The 26,648-nt window shown below is 39.0% G+C and overlaps 1 protein-coding gene across 2 annotated transcripts; it reads right to left on the bottom strand.

Moving 5' to 3' along the window:
- Positions 1–407: 407 nt before the first annotated feature.
- kif3a (kinesin family member 3A) lies at positions 408–25,436 on the bottom strand. 2 transcript variants are annotated; one of them, XM_057850987.1, is made up of 17 exons: positions 25,023–25,436; positions 24,344–24,617; positions 19,767–19,911; positions 19,459–19,543; positions 19,214–19,319; positions 18,884–19,023; positions 18,611–18,808; positions 18,357–18,531; positions 17,523–17,621; positions 15,313–15,469; positions 14,931–15,111; positions 14,667–14,777; positions 14,316–14,441; positions 10,726–10,779; positions 10,346–10,414; positions 10,123–10,253; positions 408–2,467 (listed from the first exon to the last, which is right to left on the bottom strand). In XM_057850987.1, the coding sequence occupies exons 1-17, from the start codon at positions 25,026–25,028 to the stop codon at positions 2,419–2,421; spliced, it is 2,106 nt and encodes a 701-aa protein (XP_057706970.1). In that variant the 5' UTR covers positions 25,029–25,436; the 3' UTR covers positions 408–2,418. The 2 variants fall into 2 exon arrangements, with proteins under 2 accessions (XP_057706970.1, XP_057706971.1); XM_057850988.1 differs by lacking the exon at positions 25,023–25,436 and adding an exon at positions 24,790–24,934.
- Between the last annotated feature and the right edge of the window lie 1,212 nt (positions 25,437–26,648).

The raw sequence follows: 26,648 nt of genomic DNA, 5'->3' as shown, positions 1-26,648 counted from the left end.
ATGGTCTGAAAACCTTGTGAAGAGTGAAAACGTTTGGCCACAGTTATTGCCAAAAAAAGGGTACAAAAAGTATTGAGATGAACTTTTGCTATTGACCAAATACTTATTTTCCACCATGATTTGCAAATATATTCTTTAAAAATCAAACAATGTGATATTCAGTTTTTTTCCCCCACATTCTGTCTCTCATGGTATACGTAGGTTTACCCATGTTGACAATTACAGGCCTCTCTAATATTTTCAAGTGGGAGAACTTGCACAATTAGTGGTTGACTAAATACTTATTTGCCCCACTGTATATGCTCTTATAACTCCGGATGTGGCTGTGTTCATTACCAAATTTCAAGACGCTCACAGTCTTTTATATCATTAAGACAACGACAAGGGCAACAAGAATGTGAGGTAAACGTGTGTAAAATAATTTAATAAATAAAACATCCTGTGTGAATGTAAACATTCGACATAAACCATGATATACAGTAAAACAAAAGCTTGTTTGCCTCCACTATGAAACACGCATGTGACATAAAAAAAAAATTACCTTCACAGAGCCTTAATCAAGTGCATTATACTAAGGCATACAGTTAATAGGTGCATCTTGATAATATACTGTAGCTGCCACTTTTCAAAATAAATGATGAAAAAGTGGCACTAACAAGAGCTGGCTAGCATGCATGCTCCCCAAGTTTCTGACCTACATGAAAGAGTAGAAATCGCACTTTCACTTAAATATGACCGACTACTACTCTCTTCAGAGTAGAAGCATTTGCCTTAATTTCCAAAAAAATGTAACTACATGAAAGGATCATTATTGTAAATGACCGCTTTAAGTTTTCAATCAGTGAAATTGAAAAAGCTGTGAAAACAACTAGCAGAACATACACATCCAATTTTATAGTTCATGTATTTGCCCAATCTTACATTTGGAGGTCTTTCAATTCTTCTTTTTCTGGGACAGAGTAATTATAGAACTACTAGGTACTTGCAATTGCATTTCTGACTTGTACGAAAGGACTCACAATTAAACCATAATTAAAGAATTATCATATTATTAGTGTTTTGCAAACATACTTATGACACTGATTTTATGGAGTTGTTAACTTGTCTATCCTACCTGTTAAGTGTCAACACTGGTCTACAAGCAAAATGCTTCAGGGATAAAAGTAGTGAGACGACTAAATTTAGGTCACTCAAAAGAAAAATTAGGTCAAATGTGTCAATTGGTGATAGTTTTTGAGATACATTATCTGGCCGAAATGTTAAAATCAAAGGAATTTATGAGAAAATGGGTATTAATTGAAATGGAAATGGTAATTTCTGGGTGAACATATCTACCACAAAAAATGTCTACCATTTCAAATTATGAGAGCTCTGAAATAATATGCTGTTTTAAATGTAATTAATATATAACTCCTTGTAATTTGGAAGTGGACAAAATGCATTAATGTAGGCTCATTTCATGAGCGGCGGCATACACTAATATCCATTTCATAACAAATGTAGCAATTTGTAAAACTGAAATGATATAATGACACCAATGTATCTTCGTAATCAACTTTACCATTAAGTATGTTGAATACTTTAGCCAACTAGCACTAAAACCTTTCATTTTCCAATTAATGTCACAACAGCAAGAAGGATTTAGCCTTTTTTTTTTTTTTTTAAATCTCTGAAACAGATATTTTCCAAAATTTTGTAGACCAGTTTAACAGCTCATTATGAAAAAAAGGTAATTTTTATTTTTTAATTTTTATAAGCATATTGCTTTATTATTAATCATTATTGTATTTTTTTTATATTTCAATATTATTTTTATATACTTATAAGTTAATACAATGTTAATAAAAGCTAGCAAATTGAATAAAAACAGAAATACTTTATCGTTACGGCCCTAAGTAACACTTTATAGTTGGAAAAAAAAAAGTCACCAATTCATGCATGAAAGTGTTAAAATAATGTGTGTGTCTGTCATTTCTAACTTTAACACTTATTCTCCTATTACATGCCAACTCATAATTGGTCTAGACTTCCAGCATCACGTACATCCTCAAAACATGTCATGACATAGATTCATATCTTAATATTTCCTTTTACTTCGATTATTTCTCGATGAAAAAAAAAAAGCACCATTTCAATAGTCTTAACTCCATTAAGCGTCCTTGTATAATCACTCTGTTGCAGAAAAAGAACAAACATTTCCATGCCACATTAGAAGAGCTCCATAAACTGGCTGCACGCGACTGCATGGCCTTTCAAAGTTAAATGTGAAGTTTGGGATCCTACTGAATAAGACTTTGAACAGCTAATTGCTGCGTCACATTTACAACCGTTTCTGATATACAGTGTACTCAGATCATCTTTTAAATAAGGATAAGCAGTGAATTCAACCAAATACTTCTTCATTGGACAGCCCTGTCTTCACTGCAGAGGGGACTCGACGGCCAGCTCTGCTTTTGCTGATCTTTTCCTGTGAAGGGACGATAGCACAAACTTGTTAGAACCATAGCGGGAAGGCTACTTCTCAGAACGCCAGATTACATGATATCAACAAAGATATCACCATATTAGCTCAATGAATATACAGTTGTGGTCAAAAGTTTACATACACTTGTGAAGAACATAATGTCATGGCTCTCCTGAGTTTCCAGTTATTTCTACAACTCTGATTTTTCTCCGATAGAGTGATTGGAACAGATACTTCTTTGTCACAAAAAACATTCATGAAGTTTGGTTCTTATATGACTTTATTATGGGTTAACAGAAAAAGTGATCAAATCTGCTGTGTCAAAAATATACATACATGGATCTGAAAAAGCGAATCATTGACTTGAACAAGTCAGGAAAGTCACTTGGAGCCATTTCAAAGCAGCTGCAGGTCCCAAGAGCAACAGTGCAAAGAATTGTTTGTAAGTATAAAGTGCATGGCACTGTTTTGTCACTGCCACGATCAGGAAGAAAACGCAAACTATCACCTGCTGCTGAGAAAAAATTGGTCAGGAGGGTGAAGATTCAACCGAGAATCACCAAAAAGCAGATCTGCCAAGAATTAGAAGCTGCTGGAACACAGGTGTCAGTGTCCACAGTCAAGCGTGTTTTGCATCTCCATGGACTGAGAGGCTGCCGTGCAAGAAGGAAGCCCTTGCTCCAAAAGCGGCACCTTAAGGTTCGACTGAAGTTTGCTGCTGATCACATGGACAAAGATAAGACCTTCTGGAGGAAAGTTCTGTGGTCAGACGAAATAAAAATCGAGCTGTTTGGCCACAATGCCCAGCAATATCTTTGGAGGCGAAAAGGTGAGGCCTTTAACCCCAAGTACACCATGCCTACCGTCAAGCACGGTGGTGATAGTATTATGCTGTGGGGCTTTTTTGCTGCCAATGGAACTGGTGCTTTACAGAGAGTAAATGGGATAATGAAGGAGGATTCTTCAAATTCTTCAAGATAACCTAACGTCATCAGCCCGAAGATTGGGTCTTGGGCGCAGTTGGGTGTTCCAACAGGACAATGACTCCAAACACAAATCAAAAGTGGTAATGGAATGGCTAAATCAGGCTAGAATTTAGGTTTTTCGAATGGCCTTCCCAAAGTCCTGACTTAAACCCCATTGAGAACTTGTGGACAATGCTGAAGAAACAAGTCCATGTCAGAAAGCCATCAACTTAACTGAACTGCACCAATTCTGTCAAGAGGAGTGGTCAAAGATTCAACCAGAAGCTTGCCAGAAGCTTGTGGATGGCTACCAAAAGCGCCTAATTGAAGTGAAAATGGCCAAGGGACATGTTACCAAATATTAGCGCTGCTGTATGTATATTTTTGACCCAGCAGATTTGATCACTTTTTTCTGTTCACCCATAATAAAGTCATAAAAGAACCAAACTTCATGAATGTTTTTTGTGACAAAGAAGTATCTGTTCCAATCACTCTATCAGAGAAAAATCAGAGTTGTAGAAATAACTGGAAAACTCAAGAGAGCCATGACATTATGTTCTTCACAAGTGTATGTAAACTTTTGACCACAACTGTACAACCATAATAAGGTTCTGAATTGACACACACTGTCTGCAAGGAAGTGAAGTGACTCAATTGCTAGCCATTAATGACACCCTGTAAGTGTGACAAGTTTCAGACGGATGAGTTTTTGAGCTGCTAACCCAATTTGAAATTCTGTCCCTCCCCAACCTTCTAATCTAATTTGTGCAGCATGGGACCAAGTTATGATACACTTAAAAAGCCCCCCCCCCCCCCCCCCCCCCAAAAATGAGTGACTGTGGGATGCTGTTGCTCTAAAGTCCTTTGCCGTAATTCCACTTACTAATGGAAGGACAAATTATGGTAATACAGTAACAGCACTTTCAAAAGCAGTTAAAATAACACTATACAGAAAGCAGTATTTCCTCTTAATTCATTCAGAATTCTAGCCACCAGTACAGTATTTTTTGGACTACAAGTCGCAGTTTTTTTTCATAGTTTGGCTGGGGGTGCGACTTATACTCTGAAGTGACTTATGTGTGAAATTATTAAAACATTATTATAACATTTCACATGTTATTTTGGTGATCTGGAGTGACACTGATGGTTTGGTAAACTTGTTAGCATGTTCTTTATGCTATAGTTACCTGAATAACTCTTAATAGCTATGTTACGTTAACATACCGGCCACGTTTGCATTTCGTTGTTCATGCCTCATGTATTCAGCTTGTTGTTCTCTATTGTATTTTTATTTTAAATTGCCTTTCAAGATGACATATCTGTTCTATGTGTTGGATTTTATCAAGTAAATTTCCCCTAAAAATGCGATTTATACTCCGGTGCGACTTATATATTGCAGAAAACACTCAGGTGACGAAGTTCCGCTCTGAGACCCCCAATTTAGCCAACTTTCAAAATTGTCCGATATGCACGTGTGATACATCATTGGAAAGCTTAAAATCTTAATTTTCAGGGGGAAGAAAAATTTTGAACAGGAGGGCATTAAAAAAAAAAAAAAAAATGTTTAAACAGCAAAACCCTATCTAGAAGTGACAGCCCGTGAGAGCAGAATTACAGACGCCGTGACTTTAACAAGATATTATTGCATACTTACCTTGTTTTGATCCAAAACTCCATGTAGCATGTATCACTGAGTATCAAGACACAGCTGTGAATGGCCACAGCTGGATTTTTTGGGGATTTTATGGATGAAACATGGTAATATAACAAGGGTCACAATGCAGAAATCGCGGACATCAAGGAGTGCTCGAGATGTTCTTTTTCATATATTTGCCTTTTTAAATGTTTTTTTTTTTTTTTCCTTTGTTTGGATCGATTATTTATCATCTAACATATCGGAAAAAATGTGACAGAAACAAAAAAAAAAATACAATTAAGCGATAGTTATGAGGTAAATATCGGTGACTTTTTTACGGACGCCATTTTTTTAAATTGTGACGTAATTTGTTTAAAAGTTTACAATATGCGAGTGAATAATTTTTTAAAGTCCGTTTTTTTTTTCCAAACGAAATATTAGACATTCATCAATTATTCTAAGCTAAAAATGACATTTTGAATAATAAATATATTTAATTACCTTCATTTTATGGCTGAGTTGAAACAAAAGCGGTTGCGCGACATCTGTAAAAGGGGGTTTTCAGGGTAAAACGGGCAAATTAAAAATAGTTCGGGGGCTTAATGCCCCATGAATTTGATATGGCAACATATAGACATATTGTTCTATCAAATACAACAGTTGTTTTGGCTTAAAATACAGCAGTTTCTTTTAAAGACGAGTGCAAGAGCAGAAACTGCTTTTTCAGTCTTGTCTGTGTTTTCCGCCATATGTTTTTTTCCTCTTCGTTGGGCATTTTATGGCTGGTCCGACTTATACGCAGGTGAAACTTATAGTCCGAAAAATACGGTACTTCAAATTCAGTCTTTTAAATTTAATTTCTCCACCTTCAAAGAATAGTTCTTTCAGATACTTGTCAGTATTGCTACACCGGTACTGATAGGACACAGAACTAAAATGATATAATTAAGAACTAAAATGATATCATTGGTATGTGGGAGTACTAACAAATAGCATGCCGATGATGTGCAATATGTACTTTTAAAGATCTAGTTCCCAACCACTTGGTGCCCAACCAAGATGGCCACCAGCTACGCACACTGCCCTTCCCCAGATAATGATAGATATCCAATCATGTGGTGTCCAATCATCCTTCTGCTATAAATTTCACTAATTTAGACTGGCTTGTACACTACCAGCCTCCCACTCCAAATGGATTGGACGTCTAGCGCCTTCAATGACAGACAATGAGTTAAGCAGTGTCTGACCAAGCCATGATAGAAGTTACTTTACATTCAAGTGATGGAAAATGAATGAATGAATGAATGAATGAGTAAGTGGTAATTTGATACTGAAAGATTATTATTATTATTTTTTTTTTTTACAAACGTGGTATCGGTACAGTACCGGCATTGTCATATGACACACAGCCAGGTTTTTCGAATATGCATCATGGGCCAAAATATGATATGGGTTACAGCACTACTTGCTAACACTTAGTTTGTAAGTTATTAGCTTGACAATATATTGATGACGAGCTAACATTATGTAATTTATTGGTAGTTTATATTAAACTGGCCCAGTGGCAACTCAATTTTGTTAATGTGTTAACTTATTGATAGCATTATGCTAATGTTAATATTTACACGCCATATGTAACTTCTGACTGCATTTTTCATTATAAAGCAATTCTCTACGAAAATCTGATCAAGATGACACTAGTCAGGTATCACTAGCCTTATACAGCAGCCTTCCGATACAACAGACGATACTGATGACAAGCTAACGTTACATAACTTTTCAGCAGTTTACCATAATTTGGCTACGTGCTAACTCAGTGTCGACAACGTGAGTTAACTAATAACATTGTGCTAACATTAATATTCACACGCCATTATGTAAAATAAAATAAATACACCTGATTGAGATTATGCAAGTCAGGTATCATTAGCATGTCTACTGCAGCATTTCCTCACAACAGAGCCTAAGAACTCTTCTTAAATACTCTTTGCACACAGTGCCACTGATTCTGAGGCCCTGCTAAGAAATGATGATATTTATTTGGTGGAAAACACAGACAAGACTGAAAAAGCAGTTTCTGCTCTTGCACTCCTCTTTAAAAGAAACTGCTGTATATTAAGCCAAAACAACTGTTGTGTTGATAAAAAAATATGTCTATATGCTGGCATAGCAGATTCATGGCACATTAAGCCCCCAAACTATTTTTAATTTGCCCGTTTTACCCTGAAACCCCCCGTTTACAGTCGTCACCCAAACGCTTTTGTTTCAGCTAGTGTTGCACCGATACCATTTTTTCGCCCCGATAACTGGCTGTGCAGTATCGGCCGATACCGATACTATGTATATATATACACAGGTACACACACAGATACTTTTTTTTTTTTTTCCAATGAGCTACATAATTGGATGTGAAATCATTGCTATCAAGGCTTTGTCAGGCTGTTGCTTACCTTTGCAAAATAGGAAAAAGACTAGTACAAAGTCAATAGTCTACTAAACCCTAGTAGACAATAGTTGAATAAACCTTTGGCTCTCAAAGGCCAAAATAGTGCTACATTTATGAAATTAATAAAACATGTATAATGCTAGCCCAACAGTATGAAAGTAAAAATAAATTCATAATAATAAACTCAGAATGAACAGAATAAACCTTTTTAAACCTCTCAAAGGCCAAACAGTGCAACTTTCATGATATTATTATCACATTCTGCTGCTGGTTAGATTGTGTCTTGTTGCTGGGCTGGTCATGGGGGCTTTCCTGACATCGCACCTGAATCCAATGCAGGCTCATCAGCGCAGCATTTAAGCACGGGTGATCTCAAAGGTATTTTGCCTTGCTGATCGCCATTTGACATCTCGCACTATAGTCTTGCTACATTTGCTTGTTACGCCCCTGCATTGGTTTTTTTTCTGTTAGTGTGCTGTGCGTTTGTAACCCTATACCCTGTGCAGGTATTTGAGTGTTTATATTTAGGCTTTTTGGCTCGCCTATCGTCTTAGTTAACCTTCGAGTTTGTAGTATTGAGCTCCGTCGACCTGCTGTCACGGACTCCTTTTAGTTATTTCTTCTATCCCCCGATCGCGTGTTATTTTTTGTTTGCAATCATTAAGCCCTTGTACATATCCGTGTTTCCGCATTTGCGGACGCTAACAATTATAAGTAATAATAATTGACCACACAGCATCCCGTCTCTCTATTAGCCTCCTTTTTTCGGGAGGGGGGAGTCCCTTATTTCTATTTCTGAAAGGTGACAACCCTACTTTGGAAACAGTTCCCAAATTACTGCGGCATTTCTTTCAGTGAAACACAATAAAAGTAAAGTAGACGTAGTGAACTGACCAGAGATTGTTGCTCCGGTCCAGCGCCCTTCCTCTGGATACCACTCCTGCTCTTGCAGGCTCAAACTCGTTGTGTTCGTTCACATTTCATCTTCAAATGTTTTATCAGGTTCGAGGTACTGAAATTGGCCAATTTAACTCCACATCTCGAAACTTTCAGGCCACAAATCTTGCATGCAGTCATTGATTTTAATCGACGGGATTTCTATTTTGAAATACTTCCCGACCGCCGCCATTACTCCTGGTTTGTGTTTCCTCCATATGAAAAAGCGGCCTTGTCATTGGTTAGGAGTGGCTATTGGCCCGCTCTCATTGGTCTGGAGCAGGCCAATAGCGATAGCTGCTTGATGTTCACGTGTCATCACACAACACAGAGACAGAGTGTAGTGAGGGCCAGGAGGAAAAAAAAAAAGGCTGCGGTCAAACGTTATAATATTGGACCTGTAAATGGTATCGGCGCCGTCTTTGTTGGTACTCGCCGATACCGATACCACCATTTTGGGCTGGATCGGCGCCCCCTACCGATACCAGTATCGGTATCGGTGCATCTTGAGTTTCAACCCAGCCATAAAACGAAGATAATGAATTATATTATTCAAAATGTGTCCTTTTGAGCTTAGAATCATTAATTGATGTCTCATATTTCATTAAAAAAAAAAAAAAAAAAACACTTAAAAAAATTATTCACTCACATGTTTTAAACTTTTAAACAAATTATGTCACAATGAAAAAAATGGCGTCTGTAAAAAAAAGTCACGGATATCTACCTCATAACTATCACTTAATTGTATTTTTTTTGTTACTGTCGCATTTTCTCTGATATGTTAGCTAAATAATCGATCCAAACAAAGAAAAATTGGGGAAAAAAAACATTTAAAAAGGCAAATATATGAAAAAGAACATCTCGCCCACTCCTTAATATCTGCGATTTCTGCATCGCGACCGTTGTTATATTACCATGTTTCACTCATAAAATCCCCCCAAAAATCCAGCTGTTAACATTCACAGCTGTGTCTTGACACTCATTGATACATGCTACATGGAGTTTTTTGATTGAAACAAGGCAAGTATGCGATAATATCTCGTTAAAGTCATGGCGTCTGTAATTCTGCTCCCGTGTGCTTTCGCCTCCAGATAGGGTTTTTATTTTTTTTTAAATGCCGTCCTGTTAAAAAATTTTCTTCCCTCAGAAAATTGAAACTTTAAGCTTTCCAATGATGTATCACACATGCATATCGGATAATCTTGAAAGTTGGTCAAATTGGGGCTCTCAGAGCGGAACTTCAAGTCACCTGAGTGTTTTCCGCCATTTATTTAATTTCTATTTTATTGCAAAAGTGCCCAACCAGGTCCATAAAAAGTAACATAAAATGTTTTTTTGTTTGTTTTATTTGCCAACCTAAAAAAAGTGAGATTATACAACCAAGTAAAAAAAAAAATTAACGTAATTTTGTGATATCGGTTCTTCCCGATTTTTGGCAGCGGAAACTTAATTTTGATGCACAGATTAGCATACACTAACAACATTATCAGCTGTAGTTTCTGAGAATGAAAACATAATCTTGTGCAAGACATTCCACGGAAACCAGACACGTGGGTTACAAAAAAAATTAGAATTTGTGAAGTGATAACATGTTTTTTCTACTGCAAATAAGAAAGTATTCACTGAAAAAAAAAAACTAAGAAAATAAAATACTCAGACTTAAAATTAACTTTACCTGCGACCAGTCTTGGGCCGACCGCTCTTGCTACTTTTAGAGGTTTTGGGCCTCTCTAGTTTCATCAGTGACTGTTGCATGCTCTCCTCAGTGTAGGCCAAATACACATATGACAGGTCCACCTCAAACGGCTGCAGGATGAGAGCGTAAAAGAGTTGAAAAGTGAAAAAAAAAAAAAAAAAAAGTCAACTAGACTGCGACAAAAATAGCAGGAAAGACTTACATCTTTTTCTTTTTTGCCTGGAGCAGGTGTCTGCTTTCGCATATTGTTGCCAGTGAAGGCCACGCATTTCTGACACAAGAAAGCAATGGATATTAGAGAAAAAACCTTGAGATTCACTAATTACCAGGTACACCTATACAAACAACACCCTGTTGCATAAGATTTACAATAAAGTTGAACAAATTAAAACCCATATTCAAATGAAATTGGGACATTACATAAAAATTAGATCTGTACTGCTGGCAGGTCATCTTAGTACTTGGAGTCTAACGCCATCAAAAATGTGGCCTGGCATAGTCTTGCTGAAATAAGCAAGGTACAACAATAAATATCATAAAGTTGAATGAATGGCTCTCTGATAGTGTGAAGCAAAACCTCACCAGTTGCCACTCGCCAATGTCTTCATTCCAGTGTACATAGTTTTCAATCATCTCCTGAAAAAGAAGAAAAATGTTTTTCATAAAATTAGAGTTGTCCGTTATTATTCCTTGTGAAGGTGCTCAGCTCTCTGGCGGTGTTACTTCAACTCACTGATGGATAAAGCATTTTAAAAAGATATTGGATAATATCCACATCGGTTTTTCCATTATTGGTTTTGGACCAATATGCATTTTGCATTCACAGTGAATATAGAAGACTTCTGCCTTTGCACAAAGGCTGGTCGCAGCTTAGCACAGCAGTTACACTTATTGGCCATTAGATATCTCCAAATGAAGATACTTGGGATTTGTTGTGTGAGCAGACCATTCCATTCATGGCGCATAAATTACATGAACAATAAATGATTGAAAAATAATGATTATGTTAAATGCACAACATATACAGTGGAGCAAATAAGTATTTAGTCAACCACCAATCGTGCAAGTTCTCCTACTTGAAAAGATTAGAGAGGCCTGTAATTGTTTACATGGGTAAACCTCAACCATGAGAGACAGAATGTGGAAAAAAACCCCACAAAAAATCACATTGTTTGATTTTTAAAGAATTTATTTCCAAATTAGAGTGGAAAATAAGTATTTGGTCACCTACAAACAAGCAAGATTTCTGGCTGTCAAAGAGGTCTAACTTCTTCTAATGAGGTCTAACAAGGTCTAACGAGGCTTCACTCGTTACCTGTATTAATGGCACCTGTTTTAACTCATTATCGGTATAAAAGACACCTGTCCACATCCTCAGTCAGTCACACGACAAACTCTACTATGGCCAAGACCAAACAGCTGTCGAAGGACACCAGCGACAAAATTGTAGACCTGCACCAGGCTGGGAAGACTAAATCTGCAATAGGTAAAAAGCTTGGTGTAAAGAAATCAACTGTGGGAGCCAGGGGTCGCGTTAACCGAATATTTTCTGTCGTTGACCGATTTTTAAAAACGGTGACGGAAAAAGCTGAAGTCCACCTGTCATTTTGACAGGTTGCAATTCACACCCCAGACCACAGGGTGGCGAGTGAGCATATTAATTAGCTATTGTCTCTCTTGATGCATGACGTCGTTGGCCTTACTCTGAAAAATGTCAAGGCAACTGAGTGTCCGAAGTTTCTTCAAAAAGCCCCAAAACGACGATGGTGTTGATAAAAGAGGTGAAAAAACAGGGACTGCACAAGCGGGCACGCAATTCAAGTCCATGCGCACCAGGAGGAAGGTGTAAGACTCAGGCCACAGCAGGTGAACTGTTAATTTCATTGTTCCATAATGTAGCCTACCTACTGGGGCCACAGTCAGCTGTTTTTGTCACTGCGGAGAAAAAGTTACATATTCATCTGCTTGATGTGTGATGGCACGGTGTGGATTCCCTGTTAAGCTTCTTCGGACAGAATATTAATTTAAAATGAATGAAAACCAAATACTATTGAATATGTTGAAGCGGTATGCAATGCGTGAAATGTCCCCCCTGACGGGAACGCTCATTTATAACGCTTTATTGAGGTCAAAACATCAAACGTTTTCATGGATGCATTACAGCAATCGATTTAGGACTGTAAAATCAGTACTAGTACTTTATTTTAGTAACAAATCGTAGACTGGGCCACATAACCCATCTTTGAACAGAAATGTATTAGTCTACAGGTTTTCACGACCATATCTCAATGACAATGACACAGGTATGACATTTATTAATTCAAGCAGAGTAAAATAATACATATATTTACGGTACAAGAAAATAGTTTCCAGATCCATCGATTGGTAAGAAAAAGACGTACGAGTGACGTGTGGCCGCTAAATAATAAAATAAATAAACAAATAAATCAAATAAACGCTCAATGAAGCATTATAAATAAGCGTTCCCATCACGGGGGACATTTCACGCGGGGCGGCTATTTTTCGGCACAACACCGGAACATGCGCGGCTCTTAAGTGTCTCTGTCACGTGACTGTGTCGTAGCCGCTAACGCGCTCTGCCAAATGGACACACAAGTACGGAAGGTGAATTATGCCAAACAAAGGGTCACCACAATGTCATTATCATCATTTAAAAAATTTAAGTGACGGGTAAAAATAGATTATGACCGGATTTTTATGACCCTGTCAGTCAAAATGACAGACAACGAAAAAGTCTAGCGCAACCTCTGGTGGGAGCAATTGTTAGAAAACGGAAGACATACAAGACCATTGATAATCTCCCTCGATCTGGGGCTCCATGCAAGATCTCACCCCGTGGCGTCAAAATGATAACAAGAACGGTGAGCAAAAATCCCAGAGCCACACGGGGGAACCTAGTGAATCAGCTATAGAGAGCTGGGACCACAGTAACAAAGGCTACTATCAGTAACACAATGCGCCGCCAGGGTCTCAAATCCTGCATTGCCAGACGTGTCCCCCTGCTGAAGCCAGTACACGTCTAGGCCCGTCTGCGGTTCGGTAGAGAGCATTTGGAGAATCCACAAGAGGACTGGGAGAATGCGTTATGGTCAGATGAAACCAAAATAGAACTTTTTGGTACAAACACAGGTTCTCGTGTTTGGAGGAGAAAGAATACTGAATTGCATCCGAAGAACACCATACCCACTGTGAAGCATGGGGGTGGAAACATCATGCTTTGGGGCTGTTTTTCTACAAAGGGACCAGGACGACTGATCTGTGTAAGGGAAAGAATGAATGGGGCCATGTATCGAGAGATTTTGAGTGAAAATCTCCTTCCAAAATAAGGGCATTGAAGATGAGACGTGGCAGGGTCTTTCAGCATGACAATGATTCCAAACACACAGCCAGGGCAACAAAGGAGTGGCATTTCAAGGTCCTGGAGAGGCCTAGCCAGTCTCCAGATCTCAACCCCATAGAAAATCTGTGGGGGGAGTTGAAAGTCCGTGTTGCCCAACGACAGCCCCAAAACATCACTGCTCTAGAGGAGATCTGCATGGAGGAATGGGCCAAAATACCAGCAACAGTGTGTGAAAAGCTTGTGAAGAATTACAGAAAACGTTTGGCCTCGGTTATTGCCAACAAAGGGTACATAACAAAGTATTGAGATGAACTTTTGGTATTGACCAAATACTTATTTTCCACCATGCTTTGCAAATAAATTCTTTAAAAATCAAACAATGTGATTTTCTGTTTTTTTCACATTCTGTCTCTAATGGTTGAGGTTTACCCATGTTGACAATTCCAGGCCTAATATTTTCGAGTCGGAGAACTTGCACAATTAACTGTTTGACTAAATACTTATTTGCCCCACTGTATGTATTCATTCAACTTTCTTATTCTGTCTTGCTCTATCCTGTGTTTTTTTCTTTTCTTAAAGCAGACCTACAACTTCCAAGCAAAATTGACAACAAAGAAAACCATACTTCTCTAACCTAAATGGACAGTGGAGTGTTTATCTGGCGGGAGCGCATGATATACTGTATTCATATTACTATGGCTGTCTTGATTAATCGCCAACTAATCGATTATATATTTATAGACAACTATTTTCATAGTTGAGTAGATATATATATATATATAAAACTTATCACAGACATGTGAATGCAGACCTGGTATTCTGGAGGAATAAAGTTGTCGATGATCAGCATTTGGAGACGCAATTCCCGGCTCAGTTGACGAATGTTCTCGAGGAGGCCCTCAATCTCTCGGTGATGCTCTTGTTGCAAATCTGCCAGCTGAATAATAAATAAAGTAGAGCCTCAATGTAATCTTTGCATAGCTGACAATTTGTAGCACAATTCTACTCATTTGGATTAAATATTGAAGAGCAACACAGAATGGCATGAACATTTCTGCCACCTATAGCACAGAAGTGATTAACCTTGATGGTGTGCTCTCTTTAGCATAGCAAACAAATTAAAATTAAGCTAAACATACATCCTTGCCAGTGTTATACCAACCTCAGATTTGGCAGCTATCAGCATGGTCCACACTTTTTTCAGTTTCTTGGTCTTCCCTTGGGCCTCCTCCTGAAGACTTGTGTACTTCTCCTCAATGTCCAGACGCTCTTGCTATTTTATTTTGACACGGATATATTGGATGCGTAATTTAGTGAACATTTGCATAGGTATGGTGTTTAGCAAGTTGGGTGGGATGGACAAGAGTATGATTATTTCTTCACATATAAAAGTCAGAAACTTGAACTTTTATCCTGCAACATTTACCTCTTTAACCTCCAGCTCCTTGCGAAGGTGCTCAGCCCTCTGGCGGCGTTCTTCCAACTCACTGTTCGATTCCTCCAGAAGCTTCTCCTGCTCCTCAGCCTTCGCCAGAAGGTCAACACCCCCTACAATCACCTTCTTCTCCAAGGCTGACAATTTCTCACGCAGAAGGTGATGCTCCTGCCTAGGGGTAACAGTATAACAGTCAAACATCTAATGCAGCACAATTTAAATCTATGATAGGTTAAGGTAGAGTGGAATGTCTTTATTGTCATTGCAGCATGTACAGCGAAAATGTTTAGTATCATCTGCACTAATGATCCATCAGTAGAAAAAAAAATCGTTTAAAACATGTTAAGGATTGTTGTTCTTTAGGTGGACTCACTGTGCTTTCAAAAGATCTTTCTCCCTCTTCTCCAGTTCAGCTTTTGCCTTGTTCCTCTCCTCTTCCTCCATGTCCAGCTTTGTCTCCAAAGCCTTTCGCTCCTCTTCAATCTTGGCCTGCATCTCCACCATTTTTTCTGGTGAAACCTTTTTTTTCCCTGAAGGTAAGACACAAATTGATACTTAACTGTTGAATAAATGTGTTGTCAGTTAAATGTGCTTTAAATGTGTTTGGCAGGGCCCCAGACTTACATTTTTTACCAGGAGCACAGTGGCCCCTAACATTAACATTTTTGGGGATTAAGCAGAAGATTCACAGGCGCACACAGTAAATCGACATGCAAAGTTTTCCTCTAATTTTGACTGTTTAACCGATAAATACATAAAACTACAAATTTATGAATCTATATTTTATTCTCTATCAGTTTTGACATCAACTCGTATACTACTTAGAAATTAGGTTACCATGGGAATTCTGTTCCATTTCTTTCGCTGTCACTACAACCAATCAGCAACGGCTATCTTGATCGACAAATCACTTGCGAGGACACTGGCCAACCCGGAAATTCACATACACACGTCACACTTTGTCAACATGGAGGAATGTATCATTTAAGCAGTGTGCGACCAGCACATACAGTGGGGAGAACAAGTATTTGATACACTGTCAATGGGAAAACCCATTGGCAGTGTATCAAATACTTGTTCTCCCCACTGTACTTTACGATACCTCTCGGCATGATTTCCGGGACATAAATAAAAAAGGCGCAGTATGTAAGTAAGTGCAGAAAAGACCGGGAATTCTAAAATGCCCTCCAGATTCATAGCTACTCAGAGATGAGCGATGACGCACAGGCAGAGGGCTTGCTGCTGCAGTCGCATCGCGCCCAAGTGTTGACTTTCAGCTCAACAGCGATGACTTTCGCATTTCGCCTCCCACGTGTCGAGCCCCTGAGCCTGATTTATTTCCCTCGTTGGCCTCCTTTGAAAGCTTTGAAACTCGGTGGGTTCGTTGGAAAGTACTCACTTATTAACCTTTTCGCCATTGTTTGCAAGTGCTGTCAAGTTTACCCGCTACTCCAATTATAACCCGCTCAAACATCACCTTCTTTTTCTTATGTTGTATTTTCCCTTGACAAACCAGCTCAAGGATCGGGTTTTTAGTTTAAAATATGTATTTATGTTTTTCTGCTTAATGCTCGTACAGAGCCACAGCCTCTCACCCTCCCTTCTGCTCAGCAGTGCAGCCAAACTGTCCAGCTTGCATTTGGTACTTCAAGTTAACAATGATTGACAGGTTTGTAGCTTTGATCTAGCTAGAGAAGCTTGGTAACTCGATCTAAGGCACAAATCTGTCAGTCATTGTTAAACTTGCATAAGTGTGCTGTCATTGCTTAAGTGAGAGGTTGTTCTCTGCAGCGTATGTGTCAAAGCGTGAGTGGACTCACTCAATGAAGCATTTGATAAAGACAGGCATTTTGCTACGTTATTCTAGTTTAAAAAAAAAAAAAAATCAAATTATGAAGGCGGTACAGTAACATGTTTGGAACTTTTGTTAAAAATAAAAACAACAACTCTTTTTTTCAGTATCAGATCGGAACTCTAACAGCAGATTCTCAAAATTGTGATTGGGACATCCCAAATATTAATGCCTTTTCATATTCATTAAGGGGTGTTAAACAATGAGGCCCAAGTGATATGATTGACAAATTGAAAAGTCACAAATGGATTCCATTCTTGGACAGAAAAATTTATAGTGGTAAGAAACAAACTACCAAACTTGGAAATGCACTCAAAAACAAATACTAACCTTTCTTCTTCAAAAAATATTTGCTACTAGAAATAAGAACCACAAATATTCACAAACAAATGAACACCAACCTCTTTCTCCTTGAAGGAAGAGGTGTGGTAAAGAGCCAATGGCAGAAGGAGAAGAAAGAGAAGTGAGACATACAGTATGACTGTTAGACTGCAATACCACAACAACAAAGACAAAGCATAAGGAAGGACAGAACAGAAGTATAAGAACACATAACAATGACTGTGATGGCCTCAAATTGTAAAAGAATAAAGCACAACTGAGTCATAAACGCCATGTGCGGATTAAAAATGAATCAAATCGCTCATTAATAGTAATATAAATGGTCAAAAATGACAAGGAATTATATGGTACGTCAAGCATTTCACATCATTAATGTTTCTCTTTTTTACCTCTTCGTCGCCTGCGTACTTGTCCAGCGTCCCCTCCTTCTTCATCTGCTTCATCTAGCTCGTCAGACCCGCTGCCCTCTGAACCAGAGATTTCCTCACCTGGTTGGGCATAAAGGAACAATAATTATGTAACATGCTGAAGACTGCTGAAGGAATTCGGCCCCCCGGCCAAGCCACGGGAACAGCGACAGCCAAACCAAATGGTGTCCCGCTGGCGCCGCTCCAGTAAGTCGGACGTGAGGAGCCAAACTCCTGCGCGTTCACTCCAGTGTTAACCTTTTGACCTGACTCCATTTTTAACGGTTTAAAGAAGGCTCATCGAAAACAGGTTGAGAATTTATTCATCGACAATGGTCAGACGACAGAGAGGAAACGTTAAATCCCAGGTCCGCAAAACAACGGATAAATTGGAATGTCCCCGAGAAGCGACCGTTGTTACCTAAATGTTCAGCCCAAGAAGCGACCGTTGTTATCTAAATGTTCAGTCTTTTGAAAGCTAAGGTGGAGTGGGCCGGGCGTAAGGCGTGCCTGGGTGTTATCTTGAGATCCTCCCTCTGTGGCAGGTTTGGGCTATCAACATGTTGTCCCGGCAGAGCGGGAGCGTTCTGACCCCATCGAAGAGTTGTTGACGTCTTCTCCTCACCTTATCAGGCGAGGGCTGATAAGTTGATCCCCTTTACTATGTCAAAGGGCATGGAGTGAAGTCTGCCTAAACTATGGTTAAATGCTTTACTATAATGAATGTGTTAGACTAATGCAAACAATTATATGGTGTGTGCGAGAAAGGTAACTATTCCCTTCACTACTGAAGAACAGCATGCGTGACCTCATTACCTTCTTCAAGTTTCTTCTTCAGATCCTCAATCTCCTTCTGAAACTTGCGCAGAAGAGCTTCCTTGGGGTCCTCATTGATTCTGGCTTTGTTCTTAATGTTTTTGGCCCTGTTAGCATAGCGTAGGGTACTGATGGTCTCATCATAGTTATAGTCTGCGGGGCCTATATTTGCACACTGAAAAGCAAGAATAGCATTTGAAAGTTTACAAATTCCTGAAAAGTCACTCGCTAACATTCCAAACTTGGAAAATTACCATCAAAGTCTTAGAGTTCCCGCCGAGTGAATCCTGTAATAGGCGGGTTAGTTTAGAGTTCCTGTAGGGCACATGGGTGCTCTTGCCATCCACCAGAGCCGAGATGACGTTACCCAGCGTAGAGAGTGACAGATTAATCTTTGTTGCTTCCTTGAGGCGCTGGCCTGTGGCCCCTGTTTTACCCTGTCTTTCTGAACCCTTTGAGGGAGATGAAATTGTAAGGCATGGCACAGGTCCACATGATTACAAAAATCAACAGAATGCTTTACATACTGCAAGATCAACCAGATGAAGTTTTCCCATTCGCACATGCTGGTTTCCATCCACACCCTTCTCACTACACTCGATGGTGATGGTGAAGATGGCGTGGGATCTGGAGCTGTGCTCATTCATATTTGTGGCACCCACAGAACCTGATAATGACATACAGAATGCCAGAGTTTGGCTCAAACAATAATGTGACTACAAAACAACTATGCCAACTAAAGCCTCATTCCAGTCAGTTCATTGTTTGAAAGTTGGATTTTCTATGTCACTCTTGGAAATATTTTCAAGCAGGTTGACAACAATGTTGGAATTTGAGGGTGTCAAATTTCTTCTTACGGTTTTTGTTGCCCAAAGTCATGATCCTGTCCATGTCATCAGCATTGTTTGCCACATAGCCAGAAAGATCTTTGATATATACGCCAACATCGGGTCTTTCTTTGACCTATCATAAGGGAAAAGTACAACCATTATGTATTCGTTGAAGCCCAGTCCAGTCAGTTTTTGACAACATATGCAGTTCTAAAAATGACACAGAGCAGCTTCAACTACACTGATTTGATAATAGATTACAGATTTGATACCTCCAATCTTTGTGTCTGATCCTTGGCCAATAAGTCACGTACTTCTTCATTATAAATCTCTAGGTATGATACATGAACCAAAAACCTGTGGAAAGATAGGACAGATTATAAAACTAATCAAATCTATTTTGATTTATAAAGTTGCTCAGTTATCATTTCTGTTAAACCAGCATTCCAATCAATTCCAAGAATAGCCTTTTTTTTAGGCGTAAACTTACTTTAATCACATTCCATACTGTACAGTTAACGCAAGAATGAACAACCATAATAAAGAAAATCCTCCATATCGGATAGTCCTATCTACATACCTAGTGTCCCCTTCTGCTTTGGCAATGTGACCAAAAATATGGGCAAAAGAGTTTGGGATAATCCCTCGTAGCTCTGGCACTGCTCGTACGCCTTCCATTGTGAAGGTCTTCCCAGTCCCAGTTTGTCCATAGGCAAAGATTGTGCCTGGACAACAACAAAAAACAAAACAGAAACCCCCACCACGATGAGTTAAAATGGGTTTTTTAAGCAAATATTGTGCACGACAAAACAAGTTGCCAGAAGTATTTTGTGTACCTATTCGGAGTCATTCTGAAATGTATCCGGCCCCCCCAAAAAAACATGTTTTTACTCTTTATAAGTTTTCAAGTTTTAAGTAACAAAATTGAGATGGTTATTACAGATCCCCTTACATACATTCATTCATTTTTCATGCCGCTTATCCTCACAAGGGTCGCAGAGGTGCTGGAGCCTATCCCAGCTAACTACGTGAAGCAAGCGGGGTACACCTTGAATTGGTTGCCAGCCAATCGTAGGGCACAACGAGAAAAACAACCATTTACCCACACACTAATGCCTATTGACAATTTGGAGCTTACAATCAGGTTTTGGGATGTGTAAGGAAACCCCGCCGAGTCCCCGCAGAAAACCCACGCAGGCACGGGAAGAACATGCAAACTCATTCAACCCTTGATCTCAGAACTGTACTTTTTGTAATATCTTTGTTTGGTACACCGGGTTTCCTTGCCAGTGCTTTATAAACTTGGCTTGTAGTGATCCAAAGAATCGATGTCATATCATGTTTCGTTCTGAAATAGGTGATTTCGACCACCTATAAAATGTGCCTGGGATCAATAAAGCTTGGAAAACATTTCACTCCATTTTTTTGGTTTTCTTTTCATCCAAAACACAAAAAAGCATGGTGTCAAAATTGCAGTCTCCGGGCAGTGTGCAGCCCACTCCCCAGTTTTTATTGGCACACAGCAAGTTATGAAAACATTAGGGCTGACAAATGATTAATTTTTTTAATCGAGTTAATTACAGCTTAAAAATTAATTAATCGTAATTAATCGCAATTTAAACCATCTATAAAATAAGCCATATTTTTCTGTAAATTATCGTTGGAATGTAAAGATAAGACACAAGACGGATATATACATTCAACATACTGTACATAAGTACTGTATTTGTTTATTATAACAATAAATCAACAAGATGGCATTACATTATTAACATTCTGTTAAAGCGATCCATGGATAGAAAGACTTGTAGTTCTTAAAAGATAAATGTTAGTACAAGTTACAGAAATTTTATATTAAAACCCCTCTTAATTTTTTTGTTTTAATAAAGTTTGAAATATTTTCAATCAAAAAATAAACTAGTAACTCACCATTGTTGATTCAATAATAATAATGGTGCTGAAACCCATAAAATCAGTCGCACCCAAGCGCCAGCAGAGGGCGGCAAAACAACAAAAAACAAGTAACAAGTGGAGATGACACTTTGCTGTCATTTTAATCTGAGCAGGGCATGTGCGTTAAATGCGTCAAATATTTTAACGTGATTAATTTAAAAAAAATTAACGCCCGTTAACGCGATAATTTTGACAGCCCTAGAAAACATCACTGAATATGACCTGCGCAAGAAGCTTGAGTTCCGCCAACATTCTTTTGAACTTCTCAGGTTTAACACTAGATGGGGCTAGTCACTTAGACAGTGCCTCTGCAATAGCCCGGGGGTCAAAACCTGACATGTTGAACTCAATGTAGGGAATTGTGTTGAATTTTCTTTTTTACATAAATATATTTACACTGACAGTTATAGACATACAATCCATTTAATCTTGGAAGGCTGGCATTGAGTGATCAGGTGTCACTGCCATCGACAGCGATGGGTCTGCAAACAAATTTGACTGCAAGGGCAGGCAGCTATAGAAAGACTACTGCCAAACCTCCCAGTCAAAATGGATTACATTGATACCTCTAAATACGAAGTTAATTTGTTCCAGGACCTTGTTTTTAAGTCGAAATGTTCATATGTCGAGCAAGATGTTCACGTAACAACACAATATAATTTCATGAATTTGTTCCACAGCCCAAAAAACCTACACTAAATCCTTAATAAATTCTGCTGGTACTATTGCAAATACCAATAACAAATAAATTACGAATAAAAATCGGAATAAAAATATAATAATAGTAATAATACCTGTAATAATGTAACAAATCGGGTTTTAATGTAGCGGATGTGATTTGCGTTGTGTACCTGAATGCACCGCGTGGCTGACATGACATAGTGAGAGAGGACTTTTTACTTTCACTTTTCATGTTCAGCTGCGGCAGACATGTTGTAGGTATGTTGTGTTGCAGAAGTTCTGAAATAAATGATTACAAATCTGATGAAGCTCGCGATTTTTTTGGCAATGTTACCACAACAATAACGGTCACCTTAACTTATAGTGACAGGCGAACGGAGGAGGACCGTCGAGATCGTAGACCTTCTATGGCTGTATTGTCGAGCCAGTTCACGGATGCGCACACCAAGCTGATATTTTTCCATCTTCATTTCTATGGTAAGCCACACCATTTTCACCACCTGCACTAACATTTTGGGAACCCAAGTTGATTTTTCTCACAAAATCCACCGTGCGTCAGTCTTGCAGGAAAACAAACATACTGTGGCGCTTTCATAAATCGTCTTATTTCTAGCATGTCGTCAGATGTAGAAACAAATGGTGAGTTAAATTTTACGTCGGATGTCGAAAAGATCGTGTGTCGACGCACCACTGTATGTTTATCGCCGTCAATGAGTTAATACTTGAAAAATTTATTATTATTTTTTTTAAACAATCTTTTTTCCCCCCTTTTTCGATCCCCTGAAAATGAGGTGATCGGGCCAGAGTTATGTTAACGTGATCGGATCAGGGAAAGCTCTAACATAAGTATATATGCATACAGTGCTTTACGATCCTCATCAGAAACACCCAGTTATCATGAAAATGTATACTAATAATTAAACTCACAAATATCTGGACACCAATATGTCTCTTAAAATGTGTTTCCTTTTTTTAATGTGTACTTTTACCTTTTGATATACTCCATTTTGGCATGTCCCACACACTGCTAACTTCAGTGCATGTAATAAATGGTTAAATGATAAAAAAACGAAACATTTTTACATATGAACTTATTGTCACAAGTTATTTGATAGAATTGGTCATTTTGATCATGTATATCCTTACTATCATAATAATATTTAACATTTTTGCCCCAAAATACAATGTCCCTGAACTCTTTTTTTCCACCCTGCCATTTAGGGAAAACTGCGAGACTAGTTGCAGAGTAAGTATTTACACTTATGTTTCGCAATTTTTTTCATATTAGGTGTGTAGTCAGATGTTGTTGAGCTAAACGTATCTACACTGTCATTATAGAATATCAATTGAAATAAAAACATTGGATAAATTTGAAAGATATATGTTAAAAAGTCCACTAGTAGTGGGAACCTCTTGGTACCTCACGATACGATATGCGATACAAAGCTCACGATAAGGATGATCTGACGATACAGCGATACAACGATTTTCGATACATTGGTCGGGAAATCATTCTAGGATATTCTACAAAAACTAATAAACAAAAAAAAAAAAACAAGCTTCTGCTGTGAATTGGAATGAGTTTATCACGAGTAGACGTTCAATCCGTTTGAACTGGGAGGGTGGCAACATTCGTTCATTCGCTGCCATCCCTCACACTTCAAACAGATTGAAGGTCTATGGCTGTCAGTGGCAGCCAATGCAAGGCAATGAGTAATTTTGGGCCATTTAAGGTCATTTACCTGTTGATTTTCAGTTACTTCCTGTTGATTTTGGGGTATTTTATGGCTCACTTGCTGTTTTTTTTTAGTTACAGAACAGGAAGTGACCTGGGAATCACCCAAATGAATAGGCAGTGACTCAAACTCAACAGGAAATGACCTGTAAATGCCCTAAAATGAAAAGCAAGTGACCTGTAAATGCCACGAAAATCGGACCGAATGACTGTGAATGCTCTGGTTTTGAATGAACGAACGTTCCCAGTCTAAATGGATTGGGCGTCGAGCACCATCAATGGCAGCCTTTTTTGTTTTTAATTGACACCTTTTTAAAACGATATCTCGATTCTTGACAGGAGCATATCGATAATCTTTTGGGATACAAAGTATAATGATATATCACTATTTCGATATTTTGTCACACCCCTAAAGTCCACAGTCTGCTTGCTAATTGAACCACTTTGCTCACTGAAGGTCCACCATGTGGTTATTAAATGCTAATATCAGACAAAAATCTCCACCCTGTCATGGTCCTCCCTGTCAGCAAAACTTCCATGACAGGGTGGACAGGGTTCTTAAAAGTTGAAGCCACATACTGTATTTTGTCATGTACAAAAATGAAAGTGAATGATTTGAAGTTGGCCCTCAATTATTCTGAAAGAGTCCCTTGGACAGAGAAGCTTAAACACATCTGCATTAAACAATAGTGTTTTCGTTGGATTAAAATGAGAGCATGAACATTCGGACTCATGTATTTTTCATAATAAAAGGTGGAACAAGTGTACCTAATGAGAGTATGCATTACCATTGTATCCAGCCAGCACAGAGTCAACAATGGGCCGGGCTGTGAGGTTGTAGACATCCAGCTGTTTGCTTTCCGGTCCAAACACTGTGTCAAAGGTGAATGTTTTGGGCGGCTCCTGTTGGGTCTCCAGCTTGTTGACCGTGATGGTGCCACGATTCTCGTCCACGGCCACGGCCTGTTTGTGGCACATCGCCTTCTCTTTTTGGTTCAGCGGACGACATCGCACCACTACCTTGACGTTATCGCTCACCTCCGGCTTTTCAAGTTTATTGCTCTGGAAGACATCACGCTCGGTCATTGCGCGACCCCCAAACACACTCAAAACGCAAGAAATGAACGAGTCGACATTTAGTAGGAATCATTCGGCAACGCGCAGGTAGCAATTGGACTCAAGTGTTGTTTGGTTAATTAGCATTTTTCTGTCAATCGAATTACGAAATACAAACCATCCAGATAACACCACGTGTGGGAAGAATTGAAAGGTATGTCCGATCTGTGACTATGCAATCGTCGAAACTGACAACGTGTCACAAAGCAAAGTGTACGTTTACCTGAACCTCTAGTTTAAGGCGAATGGGCTAACAAGCTAACCGGTTAGCATCACATCATTGGGATCAGAGGAAAAGGGAGGAACCCTTGGCGAACAAAATACCAAACACAAATTGGCGGAGCGACTTACCGGCATAGTGAAACAGCGGGGATGTAGTTATAATATACGTGTAATGCCCGGTATTCGTGCGGTTGAGTTCGTTGGACATCAGACTGGTTATTCAAAGAATTTAAATGCCATCCGAGAATCCATAGCATCAGACAGCCTCACTTTCGGTAGCTTGGCAGAGACTGTTTGCGCATGCGTCACCTCCTGTTATACTATATTTGGTGTAAAAAAGTACAGTTGGTATGTCCTTTTGCTGAGAGATTAGTCTAAACATGTTTGGGTCAACAGACGAACCTGCTTTCAGTGGCACCTCCTAAAATATTTGAGGGGGTAGCCAGATGACAATTAAGGAAATGTCTGATATACTTTTGCATATACGTTCATAGTTCCATTTAATGTGACTAATTTTCTCATGTGAACAGACTAATAACAGCAGTTATTAAAACGTATAGAATACTAGGCAGTGTATTCGTCAGTGGGGTGACGTGACTACCCCTGACCACCGACTGGGGGCGCCATTGCTTCAATTTCTCCCAAGTCAAAATGTTATGTTTTGACTCGAAGACTAATTTCAGCAGTTTGTCTCCCATGGTTTTACTCGACAAATTTAACCACTTTCACCATGGCAACGAAGGCATGGCCCGGAGACAAAAGATCATTATAGGCCCCCCACCCCTGCCACCAGCTCGTCACGAGAACATACGCAGTACTTTTAACGCTTTGCAAGCAACGACAATGTGAATTTTCAAATTATTTGAGATGGACAGTTAAATTTAACAGACCGTAATGTGATGTGACAAAATATAAACAATTTCCATCTATTGTCCCATGTAGGCTACAATACAATATAACTGAGAGTGTTATGCATGCCTGCAAAGCAACAAAACAGTATAACTAACAGGAATAACATCTTGTGCCTGACCTCAAACAGTGATGCGCCTAGATTTTTTGACAGCAAAGTCATTTATAACATCAGTGAAATCCAGTTTTTGAGCAAGCTCATGCTCAATGGAGAGCGTGGCTAGGTTGTTCAGCCTGCCCTGTGATATGGTGGAGGGTAGGTAGTTTTGTATTATTTTCATTTTATTGAAGGATCGCGCTCCTCCAGCTACAGTCACTGGCAAAGCCTCACGCACCTGCTCCCGACAGACTAACATATCCCTGATCTTCCATCACCTTCTCTCTCCTTGGCTCAACGCGAACAGCATGTAGTCATACCGCAGCTCAATAGGCTACAAGCGGACGGTGACAGACTCAAATCGGGGTTTGGTCGCGAATGTAAACGTTCAGTGTTAGCGGCTGTTGTTCACTTACCGACATCACCGTCCACAGCAAACTCTAGCTTCTGGTTTCTTGTCCCCCTTTAAAAAACTTCATTTTTTCTCGTTCAGCTCGATGATCTTCATCTTTTTCGCGCACCTGATTTATGACGACTCGCCATGTTTAGAGTTTATAACAATGACAAATTTCAATTTCCCACTGCCTTGAGTGCGCCAGAGCGGGGTCAAACCATTCTCTGCTAAGACAGAGAGGGTGGGGGGCGTTGTTTAAAAAAAATATATATTTGAAATATTTAATATGTTAAGTTTTTTAAGTACATCTTGAGTAAAACATAATATTTAATCAGACAATTATTTAAATATGTGA

This window comes from Corythoichthys intestinalis, chromosome 11 (genome assembly GCF_030265065.1).
Source record: "Corythoichthys intestinalis isolate RoL2023-P3 chromosome 11, ASM3026506v1, whole genome shotgun sequence".
Taxonomy (NCBI): Eukaryota; Metazoa; Chordata; class Actinopteri; order Syngnathiformes; family Syngnathidae; genus Corythoichthys; species Corythoichthys intestinalis.
The sequence above is the reverse complement of the archived record's forward strand: the minus strand, read 5'-3'. Positions and strand labels throughout refer to the sequence as shown.